The 21,256-nt window shown below is 35.0% G+C and overlaps 2 protein-coding genes across 2 annotated transcripts; one reads left to right on the forward strand and one right to left on the reverse strand.

Moving 5' to 3' along the window:
• On the forward strand, positions 4,305 to 8,073 carry LOC105163881 (O-glucosyltransferase rumi homolog). The gene is made up of 6 exons (XM_011082390.2): positions 4,305 to 4,473; positions 5,075 to 5,661; positions 6,058 to 6,247; positions 6,587 to 6,651; positions 7,305 to 7,515; positions 7,681 to 8,073. The coding sequence occupies exons 1-6, from the start codon at positions 4,366 to 4,368 to the stop codon at positions 7,939 to 7,941; spliced, it is 1,422 nt and encodes a 473-aa protein (XP_011080692.1). The 5' UTR covers positions 4,305 to 4,365; the 3' UTR covers positions 7,942 to 8,073.
• Positions 10,013 to 15,440, reverse strand: LOC105163882 (protein SMAX1-LIKE 6). Its single transcript, XM_011082391.2, has 3 exons — positions 13,746 to 15,440; positions 12,380 to 12,626; positions 10,013 to 12,250 (listed from the first exon to the last, which is right to left on the reverse strand). Exons 1-3 carry the CDS (start codon positions 14,927 to 14,929, stop codon positions 10,400 to 10,402), a joined length of 3,282 nt encoding a protein of 1,093 aa, XP_011080693.1. The 5' UTR covers positions 14,930 to 15,440; the 3' UTR covers positions 10,013 to 10,399.

Genomic DNA, 21,256 nt, shown 5'->3' on the forward strand with positions numbered 1-21,256 from the left:
CATGGTGGGGGTGGTCAGAACACTGCTTCCCAATATGGGAAGCATCAAATGATAGTGGTGGAATCGGTGGGCCATGACCATGAACACGCTGTCCACATCCTAGAGAAAGCAGACCACCACTAAACATAATCTATATTGAAAATATTAGCCTCAAATTGTGATTATTGTAATTATTAATTATTTTAATAAGATTAGTATATATTATTGGAAATATTAGTCTCAATTTGTGATTATTGTAATTATTATTTAAATAATATTGCAATTTGATATATTAGCCTAATTATGTGATTACATATGATTTTCAAGTCCTTCCGTGCATTCAGATTGTTCTTCATTTTTTTTCTTTATGTCCATCATGGTATTGAATATATTGTCAAACACATTTTTCTCAATGTGCATGACATCAAAATTGTGGAGATCTAATGCATCCCCAGTACTCGAGCTCCCAAAAGATGCTTTTTTTTGTCCACTTATGCTCGTTATCATAGCCAGGTGGGAGTGTCGGTACTTTAACTACTAGACTGAACTTTGCAATCCAATTGAGGATCTCTTCTCCTGTCAATCTCAAACATGCAATCTTCCTTTCTACTCAGTTCTTAGTGAATATTTTTTCTTATTCCTACAGTAGGGATGGTCCTGAGGGAGGAACTATCTGTGGCAGTCAAAGTATAACACCTTCGTACCATTCTGCAAATGGAATGCATGTGTGTTATCTATAAAAACTGAATACTCCTTAACACCAGCGATACTCCATCAGACACCATCCCGTAAGCGGGTAGGTAGTTCACAATCAACATCAACATTGTGCGCATCGTGAATGTCTCATTATTTGCACTGCCGTGCATCAGTAACCCATATGCCACAAATTCTGGAACTCCTCAATCAACGGCTCTAGGTAAATATCGATGAGATGTTTCGAATTAGAAGAGCCAGCGATTACCATCGTTATGAACATATACTCAGAACTTATTCACAATTTCGGTGGCAGATTGTATGGTGTAAGTAAAATGGACCAACATTAATACGTACGATTGTACTACTTATGCGATGTGTACCCATCCGTGCACAAATCCAGTCTAACATTATGGAACTCTGCTGTAAAATCGGGATATGTCTAGTCAAAATGTATTCACGCCTCTATATCAGACGGATGATACATGGACCCCTCTTCCATCTGAGGGTTGGCATACCTCGTCATGTACTTGGCAGTTGCTTATGAAGCATATAACCTTTGCAGGCAAGGGGTAAGCGGTAAGTACATAAGAATGACATAGGAGGTATTCTTGCGGTTAGGATTTTGCTCCCTAGTCGACTTGTACCTAGTTTCTCCACAAAACTTGCAGTGTTCCAAATCAATGTCGTCCTTCTAGTACAACTTGCAACCATTCTTACACGCAGCAATCTTTGTCAACAGGTAAACTCAATTTTATCAACTTCTTTGTGCTATAGTAATTGAGGGATAGGGTATGATCACGGGGTATATAATATTAGCCCATTGGATATTTGATCATATATTCATTTAGAAAAAGTGGCCTCGACATTCATAGTCACCAAACCAGCAAGAGATGCCAATTGAGATTGATGCAATCGTTCTACAACAGCTGATAGGCAATTGCACTACATTGTAAAATCAATTTGACAGTCCAGACACATAATCATGGGGACCCATTTCATAATATGAACTATGCTGGCAATCAATAGGACAGGACCTTGTACCATCATCAGGCGCATCCTCCTAGTTATAATTAGACCAGAATATCGGCCCGACGGCATAAAAAACCATCCTCCGCCCCTAATTCATCTACGCCGCATCACCCAAGTGCATATTAGTACCATCCTCCTCATGAGTAGGGGGAGTTTGTTCCTCCTGCAAAGGGGGCACAGTGACCGCTTCAAAGTACTCCTGCACCCTATCCTCACGACGTGAAGTCCAATTATAATACTCAGGCATAAAACCTTCAATATACAAGTCAAAATTTACCTCGTCCAATATTTTAAAAACTTCATTTTTGCACTTTCGACAGGGATACTTAATTTTCTCATTGTCCATATATGCATGCTGAGACTTGGCCCATTTTATAAATGCAGTAACACCATCCTTAAACTCCAACTTAAGACCCGCCCTTAATGGCAGGTTCTTCTCATACATCCATCTCATCAACTGTCTTAACAAGATAAGTCTTACACATGCACACACACACACACACACACACACACACACACACACACATATATATAAATTATTATAACTAAATTTAATTGATAAAAGTACAACAAATATAACCAATTGACAAAAAAAGGGTTTAAGTTCTTACCTGATCAAAATTACTTCAAATATCAACAAACGTTCGACAGAGATTGGTGAACAAGAGTATAAAATATTAGAGGGATATAATCAATAGTAGTTAATTATGCTATGGGGAGTGCATGATCTAGCTTAAATAAATTCTCGTAGGAATTTATTGGTTAGAATTAGGCTTTTCTATTTCTTAATACTGTTAGTGAATTAAATCTTTTGGACGTTCCCAAGGTTTGTTCATTAATTAAGGTCTTTGACGGTCAAAATGGTAAGGAAAGATGAGGTCGTTAGGTCGTACCAACGTCCATTCTAATTTATCTATCTAAACGATTGACATTTTTGCATCAGGGATCAATAGTGGAATCAAGCACAAACCTGACTTTAATCGGAAAGTTTTCTATCATATTTATTCATCTTATTTAATTTCGGCCTTTTATTCTCATCACACTCAAAATTCCTCCCTCTTTTTACTTTTAAAGAAACCAACTTAAAACCAATCCTTGAGAAATCGACCCTACTGATCACTTCTCCAAAGTATTTGTAGGAAATTATTTTTGTTGGTCTCAACATCCATAATACTCAAAAGGGATATAAGAGTTCTAAGATAATTCAAGTCTGTTGTTAAGAATGAAAGTATAATAATATGAGGAGTTTAATTAGATAAATCCTTGAGTTAAAGTATGTATGTATATATGTATATCCTTGTGAAGTTCAAGATTTCTAGTTAATTAAAAGTTACGGAACGAAAATTTGAATGTCCATAGAAAGGAATATTAAAATATTGATGAAAATTGCACGAATATTGTTTAATATTTTATTTAAAAATTACGATATTCTTGATATATATATTGATTATATACATTACAACTTATCTGCTAACTAAATCGGTGTAAGGTCGAGGTAAGTAAATAATTAGTTTTATCTCTATATGTTTTCTTTCTTTGTGATACTACTTTTATATAAGTCTGTAATTCGTGCTAGAACTAATTTATTTGGGATTGTAAGAATGGTGAGTGATTTAATTTGAATGATTATCTTATCAAAGTGAAATAAGGAAATGCGTTGGAATGTTCCATTTGTTGTATGTGATGTTAGTGCCGGTAAATTAAAATACGTTGATATGTAATTTTACGCTACTAGTTGCTTATAAGAACGGTAATATGTGAAAATGAGCGAATGGGAAAATTAAAAATAACTGTAATATGAATACCCTTTGATATTGTTGAATAGCCTCTGTGGTAAAATGATGTAAAAAGAGCTATTATGCGATACAAAAACATCTATGATGCGATATAAAAAGAGCAATAACATGATATGGAAAGAGCTTTGATGCGCATTGATTTGGTAATAAAGTCATTAACTTTTAGATAAAGCAGTTACGTATCCGTTTATATTTTTATTAAAGAAGTACGATAAAACATTTGTTTAAAAAACATTTACTTTTGGTTAAGTATATATATTTTGTCAATTTCTTTTAAAAAGTATACAAGAGTCGTTGGTTAAATTATATCGGTTATGTATCTACTATATATATTAACTTATACTCAACTTTCAATTTAAATTCTTCACTTATTACAAAAAATTAATTAGAAAATAATTGGATAATGATTTAATGTGCAAAATACTAAAATATATTGAGAAAAATATAATTGTTCAATGCATAAATTAAGAGCACTTGTTAATTTAAGAGGGTAAATATTACATTAAGAATAGTTCAGAGGGGCAAAATATACTTTACCTATTATTTTATTCATATTTTAATATAAAAAAATAATTATTAATTGTTTTTTTAAGAATATTGTTAAATGTAGGTAACAGAAAGGAGGCAAGCATGCATGTGCAAGCAAAGATGAGAAATTAATATTAGAAAATGAGATGTATATGGGGGCATTGTTTAAAGCGGGGGAGTAGGAAGCGGAAAGGAGGGCAGCCAGTTATACTATTGAACCCTGTCAATATTTTTGAGAGAGAAAAGGAGAGGTGTGGGGAAATAGAGAGATTAACTGCATGTGATCAGCCATGCATGTCCTCACAATGCAGCTGCCGGCCTTTTATGTCGACCGCAAATGGGGCTCTTCTCCGCCAGGCACAACCCCTCTCGTCAACTCTCCTCCGTCCCTCGGCTCGTCCTTTTCTTTGCTTTCTGCTGCCTTCCTCTCCTTCTCCTCATCGAGGTACCATTCTATTATATGTGCGTGCTTGTGGGTGGGTGTAGACGGTAGACGACGTGTGTAAAAATCATGTGTATATGATGATCGACGTTTCTAACTATGGATCTTGGTGGAGGAAGGGTGTGAAGGATCGATCTCCCCCTTTATGTATTGTTTATTTGTGTACCACATTAAGTTTTCTAAATAAGATGTTGGTTTGGAGTTATGGTAAAATATAATTTCAAATTCTTGTTCTACATACCGATGAGGAAAAAAGATGAATAAAATTGAGACTGATAAAGTATGTCAATTTTTATAAAGACTTTAACGACCATGTGTGTTGGATTTATATAGTCAATTTTATATGGCATTATTAATCATGGAACGGAAAAGGCTATTGAATAATCATACGGGGTGTTTGGTGCATTTTAACGAACATATATAGTACTAATCTTGTAATACCCTATTTAGCACCGGAAATGAGCCTTAAAGGCCACGTGCTTTGCACCTGATCAAGACGATACCAAATTTACGATATATAGAGTTATACTGGGTACGTGGGATCAATAGTGCATTTTGTATTAAGTATAGTACTTCCTTTAATCATCGTCAAAATGGGATGCAGGTTGATAACTTTGTATCGCAAACGAAAACTATAGCCGGTCACAACTTGGAACCAACTCCATGGCACATTTTCCCTCCGAAGCCATCCGAGGAAGAATCCAAGTACACGAGAGCTTCGACTATCATTCGGTGTACCTACCTCACTTGTGGGCAGACCTCAGCCAGCAACAGCTCTTATCCCGACCACAGCCGTCAATCTGAGGACGATCAGCCCATGGATTGCCCGGAGCCTTTCGGCTACATACAAAGGGACCTGGAGCCGTGGGTGGAGTCTAAGATTTCCATGTTCCATATAATAGAGGCGCAGAAATATGCAGCTTTCCGGGTGGTGATAATTGGTGGCAAATTATATGTGGACTTTTACTATGCATGTGTGCAAAGCCGGGCAATGTTCACAGTGTGGGGAATTTTGCAGCTCCTGAGGAGGTATCCTGGCAAGATCCCGGACCTGGATTTGATGTTCGATTGCATGGACAAGCCCACTATAAACCGAACGGAGCATGCTTCCATGCCTTTGCCTCTCTTTCGGTATTGTACGACGCCGGAGCACATGGACATTCCGTTTCCTGATTGGTCGTTCTGGGGTTGGTAAGTTAGTCAACTTTCTACTTATTTCTTCTAGTCCTTCCGTTGCTTCATTCTACGAAATATTCTCGTGATTCAGTTTCAGTAATTCTATCAACTTTCATTACAAAACTGACGAAAAAATTCACATGCAACTATGCAAGCCATCTGGCCGTTTCCCTCCATTCTGAAAAGCTACACAACTTGCATATGGTCTTTTCCGTCAATTTCCTAGCAGAGTTCGCACTGAAAATGAGACTTTTTACAAATTAAAAAACTATTCTTTAGAATCCCATAAGCAATAAGATTAAAAATATATCAAATTTAAGTTACAGGACAAAAAATATAATTTTTTTTGTGCTCATATATATATATATATATATATTGCCAATATGGTGTTTGAATTTTCTCTCAAGACAGGTCAGAAATTAATATAAGGCCATGGGACGAAGAATTCCGGAGCATAAAAAAGGGTTCAAAACGTCGAAATTGGTCGAGGAAGTACCCTTTCGCCTACTGGAAAGGCAATCCAGATGTTGTTTCTCCTATTCGTTTGGAATTGCTTCAGTGTAATGACACTCAGCTCTGGGGGGCACAAATATTGCGTCAGGTAATTTTAGCTCTTCATTTTTCTCAAAACTTTGATTTTTAAATACTTATTTTCCATAAGTGTTTTTACTTCATTACATAAATATTTCGTTCAACTAATTTTTTCAAAAAAACAAAAAAATATAACTTTTTGTTACAGTTAACTGTCACGGATCAAAAGTAAAAAAATAAAAAAAATTTGTAGAGAATGTTAATTAACCACACAATGGCTACTAACCGTTGTTCTTGTAAGTAAGATCAAAATATTAGCGGAGATAGTAGCTCGTTGACTTTTACTTATCATTTCCTTTTTGCTTAGCCTCTCGTGACTGATGTTGCCTCTAAAACTGACGAACCACAGGACTGGGAAGAAGAAACAAAGCTTGGTTTTAAGACGTCAAAACTGGCGAAGCAGTGCGATCATCGGTCAGTAAATTTAGAATGGGTTAAATGCAATTTAACCTTCTATGATATGTGAAACGAGCAAAAAAGATCATGTGGAAAAAGAATTAGCAAAGTAACCCTGTGTTTTGAAAAATGAAGCAAATTATCTCCCACATTTTACTAATCCTTTTTTCACAAGGGATTTTTTTGCTAATTTCACATATCATATGGGGTAAATCGTATTTTTCCCAATTCAGAACACATGCTTGCTCGGACAACTTACTTGCAATTCACATCCTTTATATATATCTATATTATATATTAAGGAAGAGCACATTTTCCGTGCTTCTCCCTTTCTTGATTAGCCATTTTTATTTCTACTTCATGTTAAGTAACTACTTCTCCCCCACTTATTACCCCACTCATTCACATTTTTTTTCATATATCGAATTTTCTTGCATCCATTTATTCTCTCTATTTTATTTTACTTAATTCTATTTTATCGTACGTAGATCGAGTGTGTTTTCAACTAGTATATATATATATATATATATATATATATATATATAAATATGGGGTGCGATAATTTTGAAAAGTGAATAGACAATTTAGTCAGGGACTTTATCAAAAATTCTTGTTTTTTTTTTTTGGTTTTGATTTAAAAAATAGTAATGAATGAATGAATTGTGAGGTAGGTACAAGATATATGCAGAAGGATACGCATGGTCAGTGAGCTTGAAATACATATTGTCATGTGGGTGTTGCCCTCTGATAATATCTCCACAGTACCAAGATTTCTTCAGCCGAGGTCTGGTTCCTCACAAGAACTACTTGCCCATTCCTTCCACTGAGATGTGCCCAGCTATCAAATTTGCTGTTGATTGGGGCAACTCACATCCATCTGAGGTCTGTGTGTATATCTCTTCCATTTTCATTCAAATTATCTATATAGCATATATATGGAAAAATGCAAACAACCTTATTGTGATATGCCAAACGAGATTTCGAGATTTGATATTTTAGGTCATGTGAAACCTTAATTTGATAATTGAAGCATGCATGCATGCACAGGCTGAGGCAATAGGAAGAGCAGCACAGGAGTACATGGGAAGTCTGAGTATGGATCGTGTGTACGATTACATGTATCATCTTCTCACAGGGTACTCGAAACTGCAAGCTTTCGTGCCGGTTCGACCGTCGACTGCTATGGAAATATGCGAAGAGTCTGTGCTTTGTTTTGCCAATGAAAAGCAAAGGAAGTTGCTGAGAAAGTCGGTGGCGTCCGCGTCATCAGCTCCGCCGTGCTCGCTTCCACTTCTAGATAGCCTTTAGGATTGGTGATTCGTGAAAATTTTGAGTTCAAATGTTAGTGTTTTTCTTCTCTTTTTTTTTTCCATATTTTAGGTCACTTTGTACTCTTGGATACGAGATTAAACTGCTGTGTGAACTACTTGTTGAGGTTTCGACGATGCTGTTCTCTCTAATTTTTTGTCCAATATAGCTTTTAATGACATGATATTTGTTTTCGTCCAACAAACAGATCCGTTTGTTATAAAATTTACTGACATCAGTAAAAAAGTTGAATAAAATATTATATTTATCCCTAATTGACTTACATACTTATCGCAGGTCGAACAAATATTTTCTAACCAAAATTACCTCATAAGGGTGAAGATGCACGTCCTTATAGGTATTAGCGTGTGAATGTGTATAAAAGTAGTTTAGTAGAAAAATATTTGTTTAACCTACAAAATTAAGAAAGAGAATTAGCTCGTGTAATAGACTTATGACATAGAGGGGGTGTTCTACTACAATTTGAAAATCATAGAAGAGTTTTTTACTATTTTATTTTTTATAAAGAATTATTTCAAATATTTTTAAAAGTACAGGGGGTAAATTGCCTTTTACCCTATTTGAGAATGATACTTGAAGGCTCTTTCTAAAAAGGGAATTGATTGTTAGTTTAGTTTACTACAAAAGATAGTTCTTTTGCGATGGTCCAAAGATGTCATAAATTGCAATGGACTTCAAGATAAATTTAGGACAGATTACACCCAAGTACAACATGATTGTCACAAAATCTATGGCTATTGATGAAATAATTGCAACGACACCTCAATTGCAAATTTTAGCAAACTTGATGCAAATTTGAAGGGACGCATTTATGTCGCAAGATGTCACTAAAATTTTTGTTATATTCTTAGCTCGTCCCTACTTTTGGAAAGATTTTGCAACAGACGATGGATGTCACTAATTTACCGGATTTACAACGTGCTCAATTGTTTCTGGGGCAAAAATCTCTTTAAATTGCATGTTTATCATAAAACTATTGTAAATCCGTTGCAATTTGCTACAATGTCATGTCATCATTTTTGACGTAATTTTGGTACCATCACCATATCAAAATTTCAATTCTGAGTTAAATATACGACCATACATTTTCTTTTGGATGAAAGATGAAAATATGTATACGTATCACCAAATTAATGAACAATTATGGATAGATAAGAATTTTCAAATTAAGTTTAATTAAAAATTAAATAGCTAAATGGTTGTATTATGTTAAAATAATCTTAAGTTTTCTAAATCTTTTTTGCTGATTAAGTAAACAGGTGTACATTCAATTAGGCCTAACTCATTTAACGAAGTTGAAACCCATGAACTCCACCAACGTGTGGAAATAATATTCTATTTTAATAATAGGTATCATTATGTATTTATTGATGAGATGAGTTGTTTGATATTGATAATTAATTTATATAATTATTGTAATTGTCGATTGCTGCTAGATATAAAGACTTTATATTAATGATTATAATTAATTTATTTAATAAATGATAGTGAATCACTTTTACTTTTTTTTTTTTTCAAAAAAGTTGAATATGTGTTCTAAATGTTCTTACAATAAAGAAACCAAGAAGACGCATATCATTCCAACAACAAACAATAGCGACTCTTTTGGTATTATTCTCAAGTTTGTTTTGACAGGCAAGAAGTTTGTTTTGAGTGCAAACACAATATATTATATTATTATTACCATTTTTCTAAAAGTATTTTTAAGATTAAATTTTACTAAAATCACGGCTCGATTTGTAGCTTTTAGTCCCATCGCAAATATTTTTCATCTAATTACTTATTTACCCATTAAATTCTACCAAAACCACTTGATACGAGGCTAATCTTGAAATTTAGCGACAATGCTGTCGTAGAATCCATTTTCAAAAATTTGAATTCAAGAACTATAGTTAATTTTTTTAAAATCAATTATCTCATAATTAATCGTAAAACCGCCGGGCCAAACGGACATGTTAAACATAAATATTGTTTACAAAATTATATTTCAAAAGCACAAGAAATGTTATGAAAAATGAAACAGAAAAAACATGCGTTGGCATAGGAGTTCTAAGCAGAAAACATTCAGATAGATCAACTTCAGATAGAGCGCAAGACATACAATTGAAACACAGAAACTGTTTTCTCTGCTGATTAATTTTGGATCAATGTACATATTAGAGATGTCTGATCCTCCAACTTCTCATTCAGTACACATTATATGTGCAAGCAAACTGCAAGTTATCAGTGAGAAGGAGAAATCTCCGAAGACAATTCACAAAAAAGAGAAGCTAGGCCACTTGCAGAAAGTCTAGAACGAATGTTACGAGAACCATCTAGTGCTTGTAAGTTGTGGAAAAGGGACTAATAATGCATTATGAGACCACTTGACTGTGAGAATGATTCCGCATATTAACAACATCATACAAGAGTTACAAAAAGCACACCTGGATGAATATCAGTTCACACTTATCCGTGCTGGAAGGCACACTCCGGGAGCCTGTGCTTCTGCAACAAGGCCATCACAGCGTGCTAATTTCATTACACAACCAGAAGTAACATTGCACTTTTCTTGGGCTTCCTTCACACTCGGACAGAGGACCTGTTCGATCCAATCCTCCAATGCATCTTTTCTGTCGGTTGACCAAGCAGCTGCGAGTATTTGAACAATTACTTCTCTATCAATTTCTAGCAAAATTTTGTCGCCAACTACTTTCTTTAACCATGCATCGATCTCCTTCAATATTTTGTGAGTAAGAGAATCAAAATCATATGGTTTGAAGACCACGTTTTCATCAAGATGCTCAAGCAATCCTTCCAACCACACTTCCGAATTATCTGAGCTGTCATTACTATCATCCCTTATATCAATGTCACTGTCGTCGTCCATATCCTCCACAGGTAAATTTAAGTCAATGATGGAGCTGGGCAATCGACAGGCTCGTTTTGACAACTCAGTGTTGGAAGAGTCGTCATTGTTCCATTTCCTTTTATTAACAGGAAAATGGTTAGGGTCTGTTTTACTTGGGGTAACTGAAACATTCGTACTATTGTTCCTGGTGTAAATTCCACCTGCAGATCCTACTACAATTTGCATCTGCAAATTTTTGGCCTCTAATACTTTTTCTTCTGGAAATTCAGATCCTAATTTGCCGAAAAGGAGATCTCCACTGACCTTTAGGACACTCGATGCAAGGATAAACACATTGTCCTTGATGTTGATATCCCGACCGTGGGAATCTCGAAATTTACATGTTTTGATGGCTTGAGATAAACTATTCCGAACCAAGATATCTGCCTTTTCTACATTTTCAAGGAACACAACAGAATGAGGATGCTTGTGCAGCTCACCAGCAAGGTAATCAACCATCATTTTCCTCCCTGCGTTTATGTTACAATATTTTGAGGCATAGCAATCAACAATTGAGTCAAACGGTCCAACCACATGCTCAGAGCTTAGATCCAAATATAGCAAGTGTTCCTTTCGGCCAAAAACTATCTCAGCAACAGCAGCAGCTATTTTTCTCTTCCCCACTTTATCAGGTCCCAGAAAGCTGAGCCAAACATTTCCTCTATTTGAGCAATGATAGCTTCTATTTTCATTTCTGACACGTGACAGTGTTCGACTAATAGTTTGAATGGCTTCCATCTGCCAGTAAAACTTCTCAGCCAGAACTTTCCACGGGTGTTCAAGGTCTTTCATATACAACACCTGTTTCTCAAGATGATGACAGCAAGATGAAGACTGTGCAACTTGACTGGGAGATTTCTCATGGCTTCTAGATGATTCAAAGTTCCGAATGCCATTGTCATACTCCGGCAAGTTGGGTTTTCTTCTGCATTCCTCAGCAGAATCATAAAGTGTTCCAAGCCTCAAATCTGTGGCCACAGAAATGGAGAGTGGAGACGTACAAGCAATAGATGGGCTCATCTTTTGCTGAGAAGTGGAGAGGTCCCCAAGGTCATTCAACTCAAAACCTTGGACTGATCTTTCTGCTACTGCAATAAGCCCAGCACTCGACAAAACAGGCCTAGGGATATTTTGCCTTGACAGAGAATTGTTTTCCAATTCTGAAGACGTGCAAGGACTTAAGTTAGTGACTCTGTTTTCATTTAAAAATGAACCCGTAACAGCAGTGTCCTTCCAGGTAGGAACATTTTGTAGAGATGGAACACTAGAAGTATGTGACTTGGCTGGAGAAATATCCTGTTCAGATGTCCAAGAACAATGGAGGCCCTGGCAGATGTCAGCCCATTTCCTCCGCAACGCCATAACTCTGGAATCCAATATGATTTTGTCTTCTTTGGCCTGCACTGAAATGATAGATAGACATGTTTACAAAACATCTCCACCCATTCAAACTACATGGTTTTAGCTCATATGCATGAGGCTTAGTTGAGCTACAAAAGTAACTCAGAATATAAAGGAATGACAAACCTGTACTATGCTAGATTTCCTGCTTGTTTCACATTCAGTACTTTGCAGCCGAGAGGATAGATTTACCAACTGCTTGTCAGCGACTGAATCTATTGAGCCTCCCTTCAGAACAGCAGAGACTTCTTTCTCATACTTTTCATTGCACAAGTTGCAAAGTCTCAAGGATGGAGTTGCACTGCTGGATACACTTTCAAGCTCAGATGGCAAGGAAAAGAATCCACCAAATGGGACAAATGACCTCATCAAGCTGCAAGTATATGAGCATGCAACTATGTGAAAAAAACTGATGGAAAAATCAGTAGCAAAAGGCATAATTGATGCATACAATCAGATAAACATATTATAGACAACCTATAAGCAAATAATGTGCAGAAAGTGTATTAGATATTTGAAGACCAAGGAGTTACATGAAGTTGAAGAAGAATGATATCCACCTTTTCAACTTCCACAACTAGAAATTCAGAACAGGTGAAAGTTGAATTTCCATAATTCCCTCGAACCGAGAGGCATAGGCAATGTAACAACTCGTTCCTGGTTTAGAGGCAAGAGAGATGGCAAAAATATTATGGAAACATTTTTAGTTAAAATTTTCAAGTTTAAAACTCTCAAACTTCAGCAAGTTTTCGGACTTCACCTATAGAATCATTAACTCTGTTGAACATTTGGGAATAAGATATGACTGTTTTGACGCAAATTTAGATGATTGCTGCAAGAATGTCATCTTTGGAAATAAAACATCTTGTTGTCCCAAGAATTAGGATAGAAATCCCAATCTTATTTAAAGGGCATGGAAGTCAATTGCGTCGATCATCTAATTTGAGCAGTCTTAAAATATTTCAGTGATATAAACATGCACCAGGATTCATTTTCTCAATTTCAAATGGCCAGCATACTGCTACAAGGGGCAAATGGTATTTAATTCGGCAAAATCCTCAGGTTACAGCTAGCACACAGAATAACTGACAAACAAAAAGTTCTAATATGTAATAACACCTACTACACACATGCACACGCACGCAAGGACAAGAGGGGGAGACATCAAAATGATCAAAGAAATAAACTATTTGAAACAACCTCACAACCAACATAGGTAACATAATATTTTAATAGCTAACTTCAGATAACAAACATCCTTCTTTAACCTGCTCCAGTGGCCAGAAGATTTCACTAATATCCACTTAAATGTATCACATTTTGAATTCCAAGAAATCATAGCTTTCACTGCCTGGGATATCCAGACACTCTGTTTGGCTGTCAGTTAAAGAATTGGCAATCTGTCCCACTCAACTAACAAAATGAAGTATCAAGCACTAACAAATTATTATACAAGAATCTACCAAATGGTATATAAAAATGGAACACTGACCTGGATTTGAAACACTTTCCTCCAATGGAAGTGGTAATGGGCAGGAGATGCAAATCCCAGTCCATCTCAATTGACGGAATCCGCTCTAATAGCTTCTTATAATCATCATCACGTGAAAGAAACACAATCAACCACAATTTTCCACCAGAGTTGATCAATGATGTCTTCAGCTTAGACACCACATAATTAACAGAATCCACCGATTCGACATCCACAAACGCCTTTAAGTCCCCACAGTTTACGATAATCCCAGGCCCTTGGCAGTCCTCCACCATTTCATCCATTTGTTTAAACTTCATTTCCATTGTCTCTTCATTCATAGAACCACTGATAAACTCGTACATCTCGTGGTCGACCGAAACCACACTCAAACCATCAATGGCTTTTGGTAGAACTCCAGTTTCACTCCTTTTTAAACAATCTAAGAAATTCCTATGCGCATCACTTGCACAAACACCAATGAGCAGCGGATTTCTCCTACTTCTCTTCAAAAGAATTTCCCCTATTCTTCTTGAATTGTCATCAGCGTTTTCTGTAGCAGCAGTCTCGGCGAACGGGAAGTTAGGGCCGCGTTTGTTCAGTTCGAGATCACTCAAACTGTACGGGAACAGGGGCGGGGGGCGAGAGGTAGTCGACGAGAACCTCGACGTGCTGAGAGGATTTAGAATCGCCAACTTTATCTCGTGCGCCCGGAAACCCGCGTCACCGAATACCCGGCTGACTATCGGGTCATCCAAAATGGATATTATGAAATGCTTTAACTCAACTTTCACCGCTGAAATCGGAGGACAATTCTGAGAATTCGAACTCAGCTGTTGCTGATACAGATGAAAGGTTTCCGGATGGCGCCTCTGATTGGCCTGAGATCTCTTGATTGCTGCCATCAGGGAATTCGAAACCGGCGGCTCGTCGCCGGCGGACTTCGAGACCGAAACCCTATCGAGGGCGACACCTACGCAGAGTTCCAGAGCACAGAACTGGAGGCGTGGAGAGTACGCGCTGCTCCTGGAGCGTGCGCAAGCCTCCCGGAGAGTTGAGGCAGGTAGAGCTAGTAGCGCCGATACGGTATGCAAAGACGTCGTCTGCGCGTGGCCCCGCCGCTTCGCCACAGCTACGGCGTCATCCAAAACAGATGCCGCAGCAGCCGCCAAGCATTGGCGCGCTACGCCCACCGGCGTCGGCATCGCCGGCAAGCTTATCCGTACAAATATATATATAAGTATATATACGTATACAAGTACGTATACCACAACCCCAAAAATAATAATAATAATCTAATACAAATAAATAAACATTACAAACAAACAAAAATCCAAGATGGGTTTTTATTATTTTACAAATCTTTTCGGCCCTTTTGATATTTATATATATTTATTCCAACAGCAAGAAAGTTTTTGAGAATTATTTATTGAAGTTGCAGAGGTGAAGTGAAGGAAAGAAATGGAAGGTATTTTTTGTTGGTGGGGAAGAGCTGTTTGTGGGCCAAAGGCGCAGAAGCGATTGGAGCGAAACCAAAGGGGTGAGCACTGAGCATAGATTCTGTATCAGAATTGGATGACCAAAGATCTTTCTGTTGTTTATTCAAATATTTTTCTCAAGGGAAATTGATTGGACGCATCATCCCTTGTAATTGTACTATTCGCGTAGAAGGTAATCATGTTAGCAATAAAGATGAACAGCCCCCATTGTTTTCTACTGTTCTCGGATCTGGTTTGATTGGACTATTAGCCCATGCTTACTTTAGTTATTTGAGTGAAAAAATAAAAATGGGATAATTATAGTTTCGTTGCTGAAATTTAATATAATTATATATAAATTTTTTATAACTTAAAAAATTATATAATTTTAAAAATTTATTTTCGTCCAACAAATAAGTCTTTTTATTAGTCAAAATTTATTAAAATTTATAAATACTAACAAAAAAATCAAACAAAATTTATATTTAATTCCTATTAACTTGTTACTAATTTATTGCAGGTCAGATAGTTCTGCTATGACCAAATTATCCTCATATGTCTCCATGTATTAATGCATATGAGGAGGTATATTTTCACTATTATAAAGGTAATTTAACACTTCTTAAATGGTGTAGCTTGTTACATGGGTCGTGAGTGGGAACTTAGTTTCCGTCTGGGTATGCGACATTGGATTGCTGTTGCATATCCAACTCCTGTTGCAGCTGCTACCGCTGTTTTCTTGATCTACCCAATCGGTCAAGGAAGTTTTTCTGATGGTATGCCTCTAGGAATTTCTGGTACTTTCAACTTCATGATTGTATTCCAGGCTGAGCAGAACATCCTTATGCACCCATTTCACATGTTTGACCTGCAATAAATCTGTAATAAGTCAATCAATGTTAAATATAAATTCATTTATTTTTTATTAATATCAGCAAATTAAGTAAATTTTGACTAACAGAGAGACTTATTTGTTAGACGAAATCAAACATCAGGGTTGCTAAGTGTAATTTTTCAAACCACATGAGGTTTAAGCGTAATTACACCAAACCTCAGAAAATGAGAGTGTAATTATCCCTAATTACTGTGAAGATGGATTGAGTTATTCAATCAAATAATAATTAGTACCAGATATTTTTAATTAGAAAATGAATATACATAATGCAAAATAAGCATCTTACTTTGGTGTATAAGATTGTTTATACAACTTAATAATTGAAAGTAAATGGGATCTTATAGAATATTAGTTTGTAATTAAGGTAAAAAACGAATTGCATTTTTTATACCGCAAGACAAAAGATTGTCAAGAAAAAAGTAGAATAAGTTAAAAAAAATGCTCAAAATCACACACACGCATTTAAATATATATATATATATATTTATATATATATATATATATATATATATATTTAAATGCGTGTGTGTGATTTTGAGCATTTTTTTTAACTTATTCTACTTTTTTCTTGACAATCTTTTGTCTTTTCAATTATGTAATGATTTTTTCTCTTTGCAGCTATGTCTTAATTATATGAACAACTGGCTGATATAGAAGACATTTATAAAAAATGTTGAATAGTTGGATTTGATACAAAGACGAATAAATAATTTATTGACAAAAAGTGTAATTTTATTTTTTAACACATCAGAAAATTATTTACAGTATTTAGCAACAAAACCTATTAACTAAAAAGCTTTATAATAAGCTATTCACTCAATATTAAAAAAATAAATAAACAAATGAACCCATTTTTGGGTATCGAAATCTAGAATGCACGGTTAAAAAAAGGTTATTCAACAAACCATCAAAGCACCTACTAATTAAATGCCCTGGTAAAAAATTTCTGGACCAACAACTTATGGGATATTGATAAATTGAAAGAAGTTGTTCCTCAACATATCATGGAGCTTATTTTGCAGATTCCCATTAATACTTAGCATCAAGATTTTATGCATTGGAAACCATCCCTCCACGGTTCCTTTTTTACAAAATCAGCTCGCGAGATAACTAGAGATTATAAACCTTCACTACCCATCTTCATTTGCCTCTTCTTTCATGCGGATTTGCATTATCAACGTTTCAAGTGTCGTTTCCTTTTGCTTGTGGCGCATTATTTTTTAAAATTTCTTTCATAAAGGTGGAACTTTGTCAATGATGCCACAAATAACAAGGTTATTTTCAATTTTGCTGTCCTCTAATCGAAGCTCTCCAATAATCATATAAAATCTTGAGCTTGGTTTGCCACTGATTTGTTATCCACAATTTGGAATCGAAAAAATCTGCTAGCAACATATTTTTTCGCACCTGCCTCTTCGGTATCTACTTACTTTGCAATACTTTCTAAAATTTCTTTTTTGAAGTAGAGTATGTTCTATCATAATAATCATAAAAATTATCAATAGACAGTTGAGAAGGTAATATCGACATTTGAAAGCATAATTGTTGTATTCTCCTTTTTCTCTTGGTGGATAGCATACTCATCACTTTCTCTTGGTGGATAGTGTTGGGATATATGGCCCAATGACCACAAGCCCACAAGATAAGGCCCACGAGTCTCACCCACTTGGCAAGACCCACCTCCATCTTACCCGACCCACTACTCTATTTTATTGCTAACCTAACCCTAAACAACATTTGGTCTAATTCTCCCTCCTTGTGCGCCGCTGTTTTCTCTCCCCCCAAATCTTCTCTTCCTTCTCTCCATGGATTTGCTGAGATCCTCCTTCTCTAATCTTCACCGGAGAAGGAGGGTGGCTTTCCTAAGCCAATATGATAGCTTATGGAAAGCCACCAAACCTTCTATCTATGTCTCTCCTTTGACACCTATAAATGGGGACTTTGCCCTTCAACCGAGATACTATAATACAACTCATCTCTCTCATATTTTCTGGTTCTAAGTGAACAAAGAGTGTGTCTCTGTGATCTTTAGATCTCTGTGATCGATTGGTGAGGTTGTTGACGGTGGAGTAGCCGTGGGTGAGAACAAGTGGAAACCCAAGTCTTCAGTGACCGTGCTTTGTGCGATACCATTCCAGATCTGGTTCTATCTGAGCCGTCTTCATCTTTTAAATCTATAATTTTGATATTAAGTTTTTGTTTTATTGTTTATTCACTTGGTCTGTAATCTAAGGAGCTTTGTACTCCATTGTTATACCTGTAATAGTTGATAGGTATTTGTGGAAAAGAGATATCACTGAGGGTCATCCACCCTACAGATAGCATACTCATCATCATTCATGTTAGTCTTATCAACCTTGTTTGGGGTTTTTCTAGTGATTATATACGAAACTTTGATAAGGCTTTGGTAAAGAAGTACTTACCCTTCCATCTCTTGAAATATATACCATTAAAACGAAAAGGCTTGTTGAGGTCTCCCACACTGACATCCGTTGGTTTTTCAACTGTAGCCATATTGAATCTCCTTAAAATTATTGTAGAAATAACAATTTACAGTTGAAAAAATAAAAATTAGTTTTCATGCTGAGGAGCAGATATCTCACTCTCTTTAAGGAGATTCATGCCCACTCCAGCAAACTTCTCACTGGTCCAGCGGTGTCACTCTTGTCTTGTACCCTCCAGGATACAACAGCCCGATAACGTCGTATGACTCTAACTCACTCTGGACAAGAAGTAGAGTTCAAAGCTCCACAAAAAAAGAACACCTAATATAACTCTATATTATAAAATAATTGCATGTAGCATATGTGTATATGTGTGTCTCAAAACAAATAGAATGATGCCCCCTTTTATCGGTGTAGAGATCATCCACCATTTTAATGTGAATTAGTGGACAATTATGTAATAGAAAGTGGTGATGAATGAGTTGTAATGTGTATGAATATGGTGTAGTAGTGGATGATGGTATTGAAGAAAGATTATTACAAATATTATGACCATAAACATCCACTAGCCTCCACTTCAATGGGCGGAATATGAAGAGACATACATTTTAATTTAAATATTAAAATACAATGTATATATATACACGTATATACTAACAATTTATAAAATTATAAATACATATTTTTAAAGCTATTAGTATTATTTGTAAAATTAGCGATACATCCCTTGAGGAGTGCTAGTATAATACATTTTATGAGATTGTAATTAAGACCTACTTGAGGCTGTTTAAAATTTTATCATCAAATCATGCACTTGAAACACTATATTTTCAATTTCTGTCAATCCGAACACTCCCAACATGCATCCGTCTCTTATTCTACACTAACGATCGTCATGAAGCTTCATCTGATTTCAACTCTACTAGCTTAGAAGAAATTGTAATTAAGACCTACTTGAGGGTACTTTCACCTACCTCTACCATAAAGACCTAAAATTTGAGTAAAGAAATAGGACCTAAAATTGTTTCCAAAATTGAAATATGTGATATCACAGTACGGTAGAATTCATTTTAGTCCACAATATTTAATTTCAACTTCAAAATAGTTTTATTTTTTTTTTTTCAACTCACTTTCAATTAGTCCCTACATCGGATGATTTTTTCATATTACCCCTATAATTATTTTTTTTTACAAAAAATTATTTTAGTGGTTCTCTTTCCATTAGCTTAGAGAATAATAATTTATTTTAATTGGAAGAACTTATATTGGACAATTATTTAGATGTTTATGCACATTTAATTTTAAGTTTTAGAAACTATTTATTTTTTAATATATATATGTTAATTTGATAAATAAAATATTCAAAAAATAGAAGAAACTTATGAGAAAATATTGGAAAAAGGAGTGAGAAGAAAAAGGAAATAGAAGTTGAAATGAAAGAAAATATAAATTAATAAAATAATTTAAAAATAAAAAGTGACAAACAAAAAAAGTTAAGACAAAAAAATAATGACTTCAATTATATAAAAGTATAGAGAATAATGTGATTAATGGCATATCAACAAATTATCGTAAATTTTTTATTGATTTTTTAAAATAAAAGAACGCCTGAATGAATAAGGAGTTTTATATACCCTATTCAATATATTCTATTCAAATTTTTAATATTCTCGTTGATTCTTATTTACGCTCTAATTTTAGAAGTTTTTTTTTTAAAATATTTTTCTCTAGTTATTTATTTAAATTTTTTTCTCCAAATTATTTTTTTAAATACTTTTTAAATTTTGAAAAATTCAAAATATTTATTAAATTCACAATAATTATGTTAATATATCATCAATCAAGTCATTATCCGAATAATTGGCTAATGATAAATTATTCTAATTTTAAAAGTAAAACAAATTATAATTAAAAATAAAAGTGAATGACAAATAATTTTATATAAAAACAAAAAAAAGAGTTTTATAAGAATAATATAAAAAGGACACTCAATAAAAAGACTAATTTAAAATAAATTAAAAAAATAAAAACTATTTTAAAATTAAAACGAATTTTACCGAATGTGAGTACCAAATAGTTGTGGTCCATTTGCAGTGGGATTCGTCACGTGGCGTATTATTTTATATTAATTAGGGCGAGTCGTATGTAAGGTTCAGATACTTTCTAGCAGTGTCATGGCCATCAATCAGACAGCAGATATTAAAGTACAATCCATTGGTTCATTGAACCAAAACACATTACATCAGCTTTTCTATTTTACAATCATTACAAACATAAGGAGAAAGTCATACGTTCAGATATAAAATAATTGTTTCATCTGGAAGTATATTCATTATTATTAATAAGCTACACAAACACGTCTCATTATTAATTTCTTTTAGAAAAGTGTTCATATGCAAATTTCCTCTCGTATTCTTTTTATTTTTATAATTATTCAATTACAAAATCGCAAAGGGAAAGTGAACATTTATGGTAACCGTTCAAAAATTATATAATTTCGTTAATTATTAAGGGTGATTCGAAAAGATGTGCGAGCTCTCATAGGTTTGGTATCCCGATCTCACTGAGCTTACCCAGATGCAAATGGATCATGAGAAGAGAAAAGTACGTCAAGTTAGTTAGATTGGTCACTGACAATGACCTTTCAATGCCTAAGTCAACTCAAGTTCGAGATTGTAATATGCGAACATTATGGTAGCAAATAACAAATGTCTC

This window comes from Sesamum indicum, linkage group LG6 (assembly GCF_000512975.1).
Source record: "Sesamum indicum cultivar Zhongzhi No. 13 linkage group LG6, S_indicum_v1.0, whole genome shotgun sequence".
NCBI lineage: Eukaryota > Viridiplantae > Streptophyta > Magnoliopsida > Lamiales > Pedaliaceae > Sesamum > Sesamum indicum.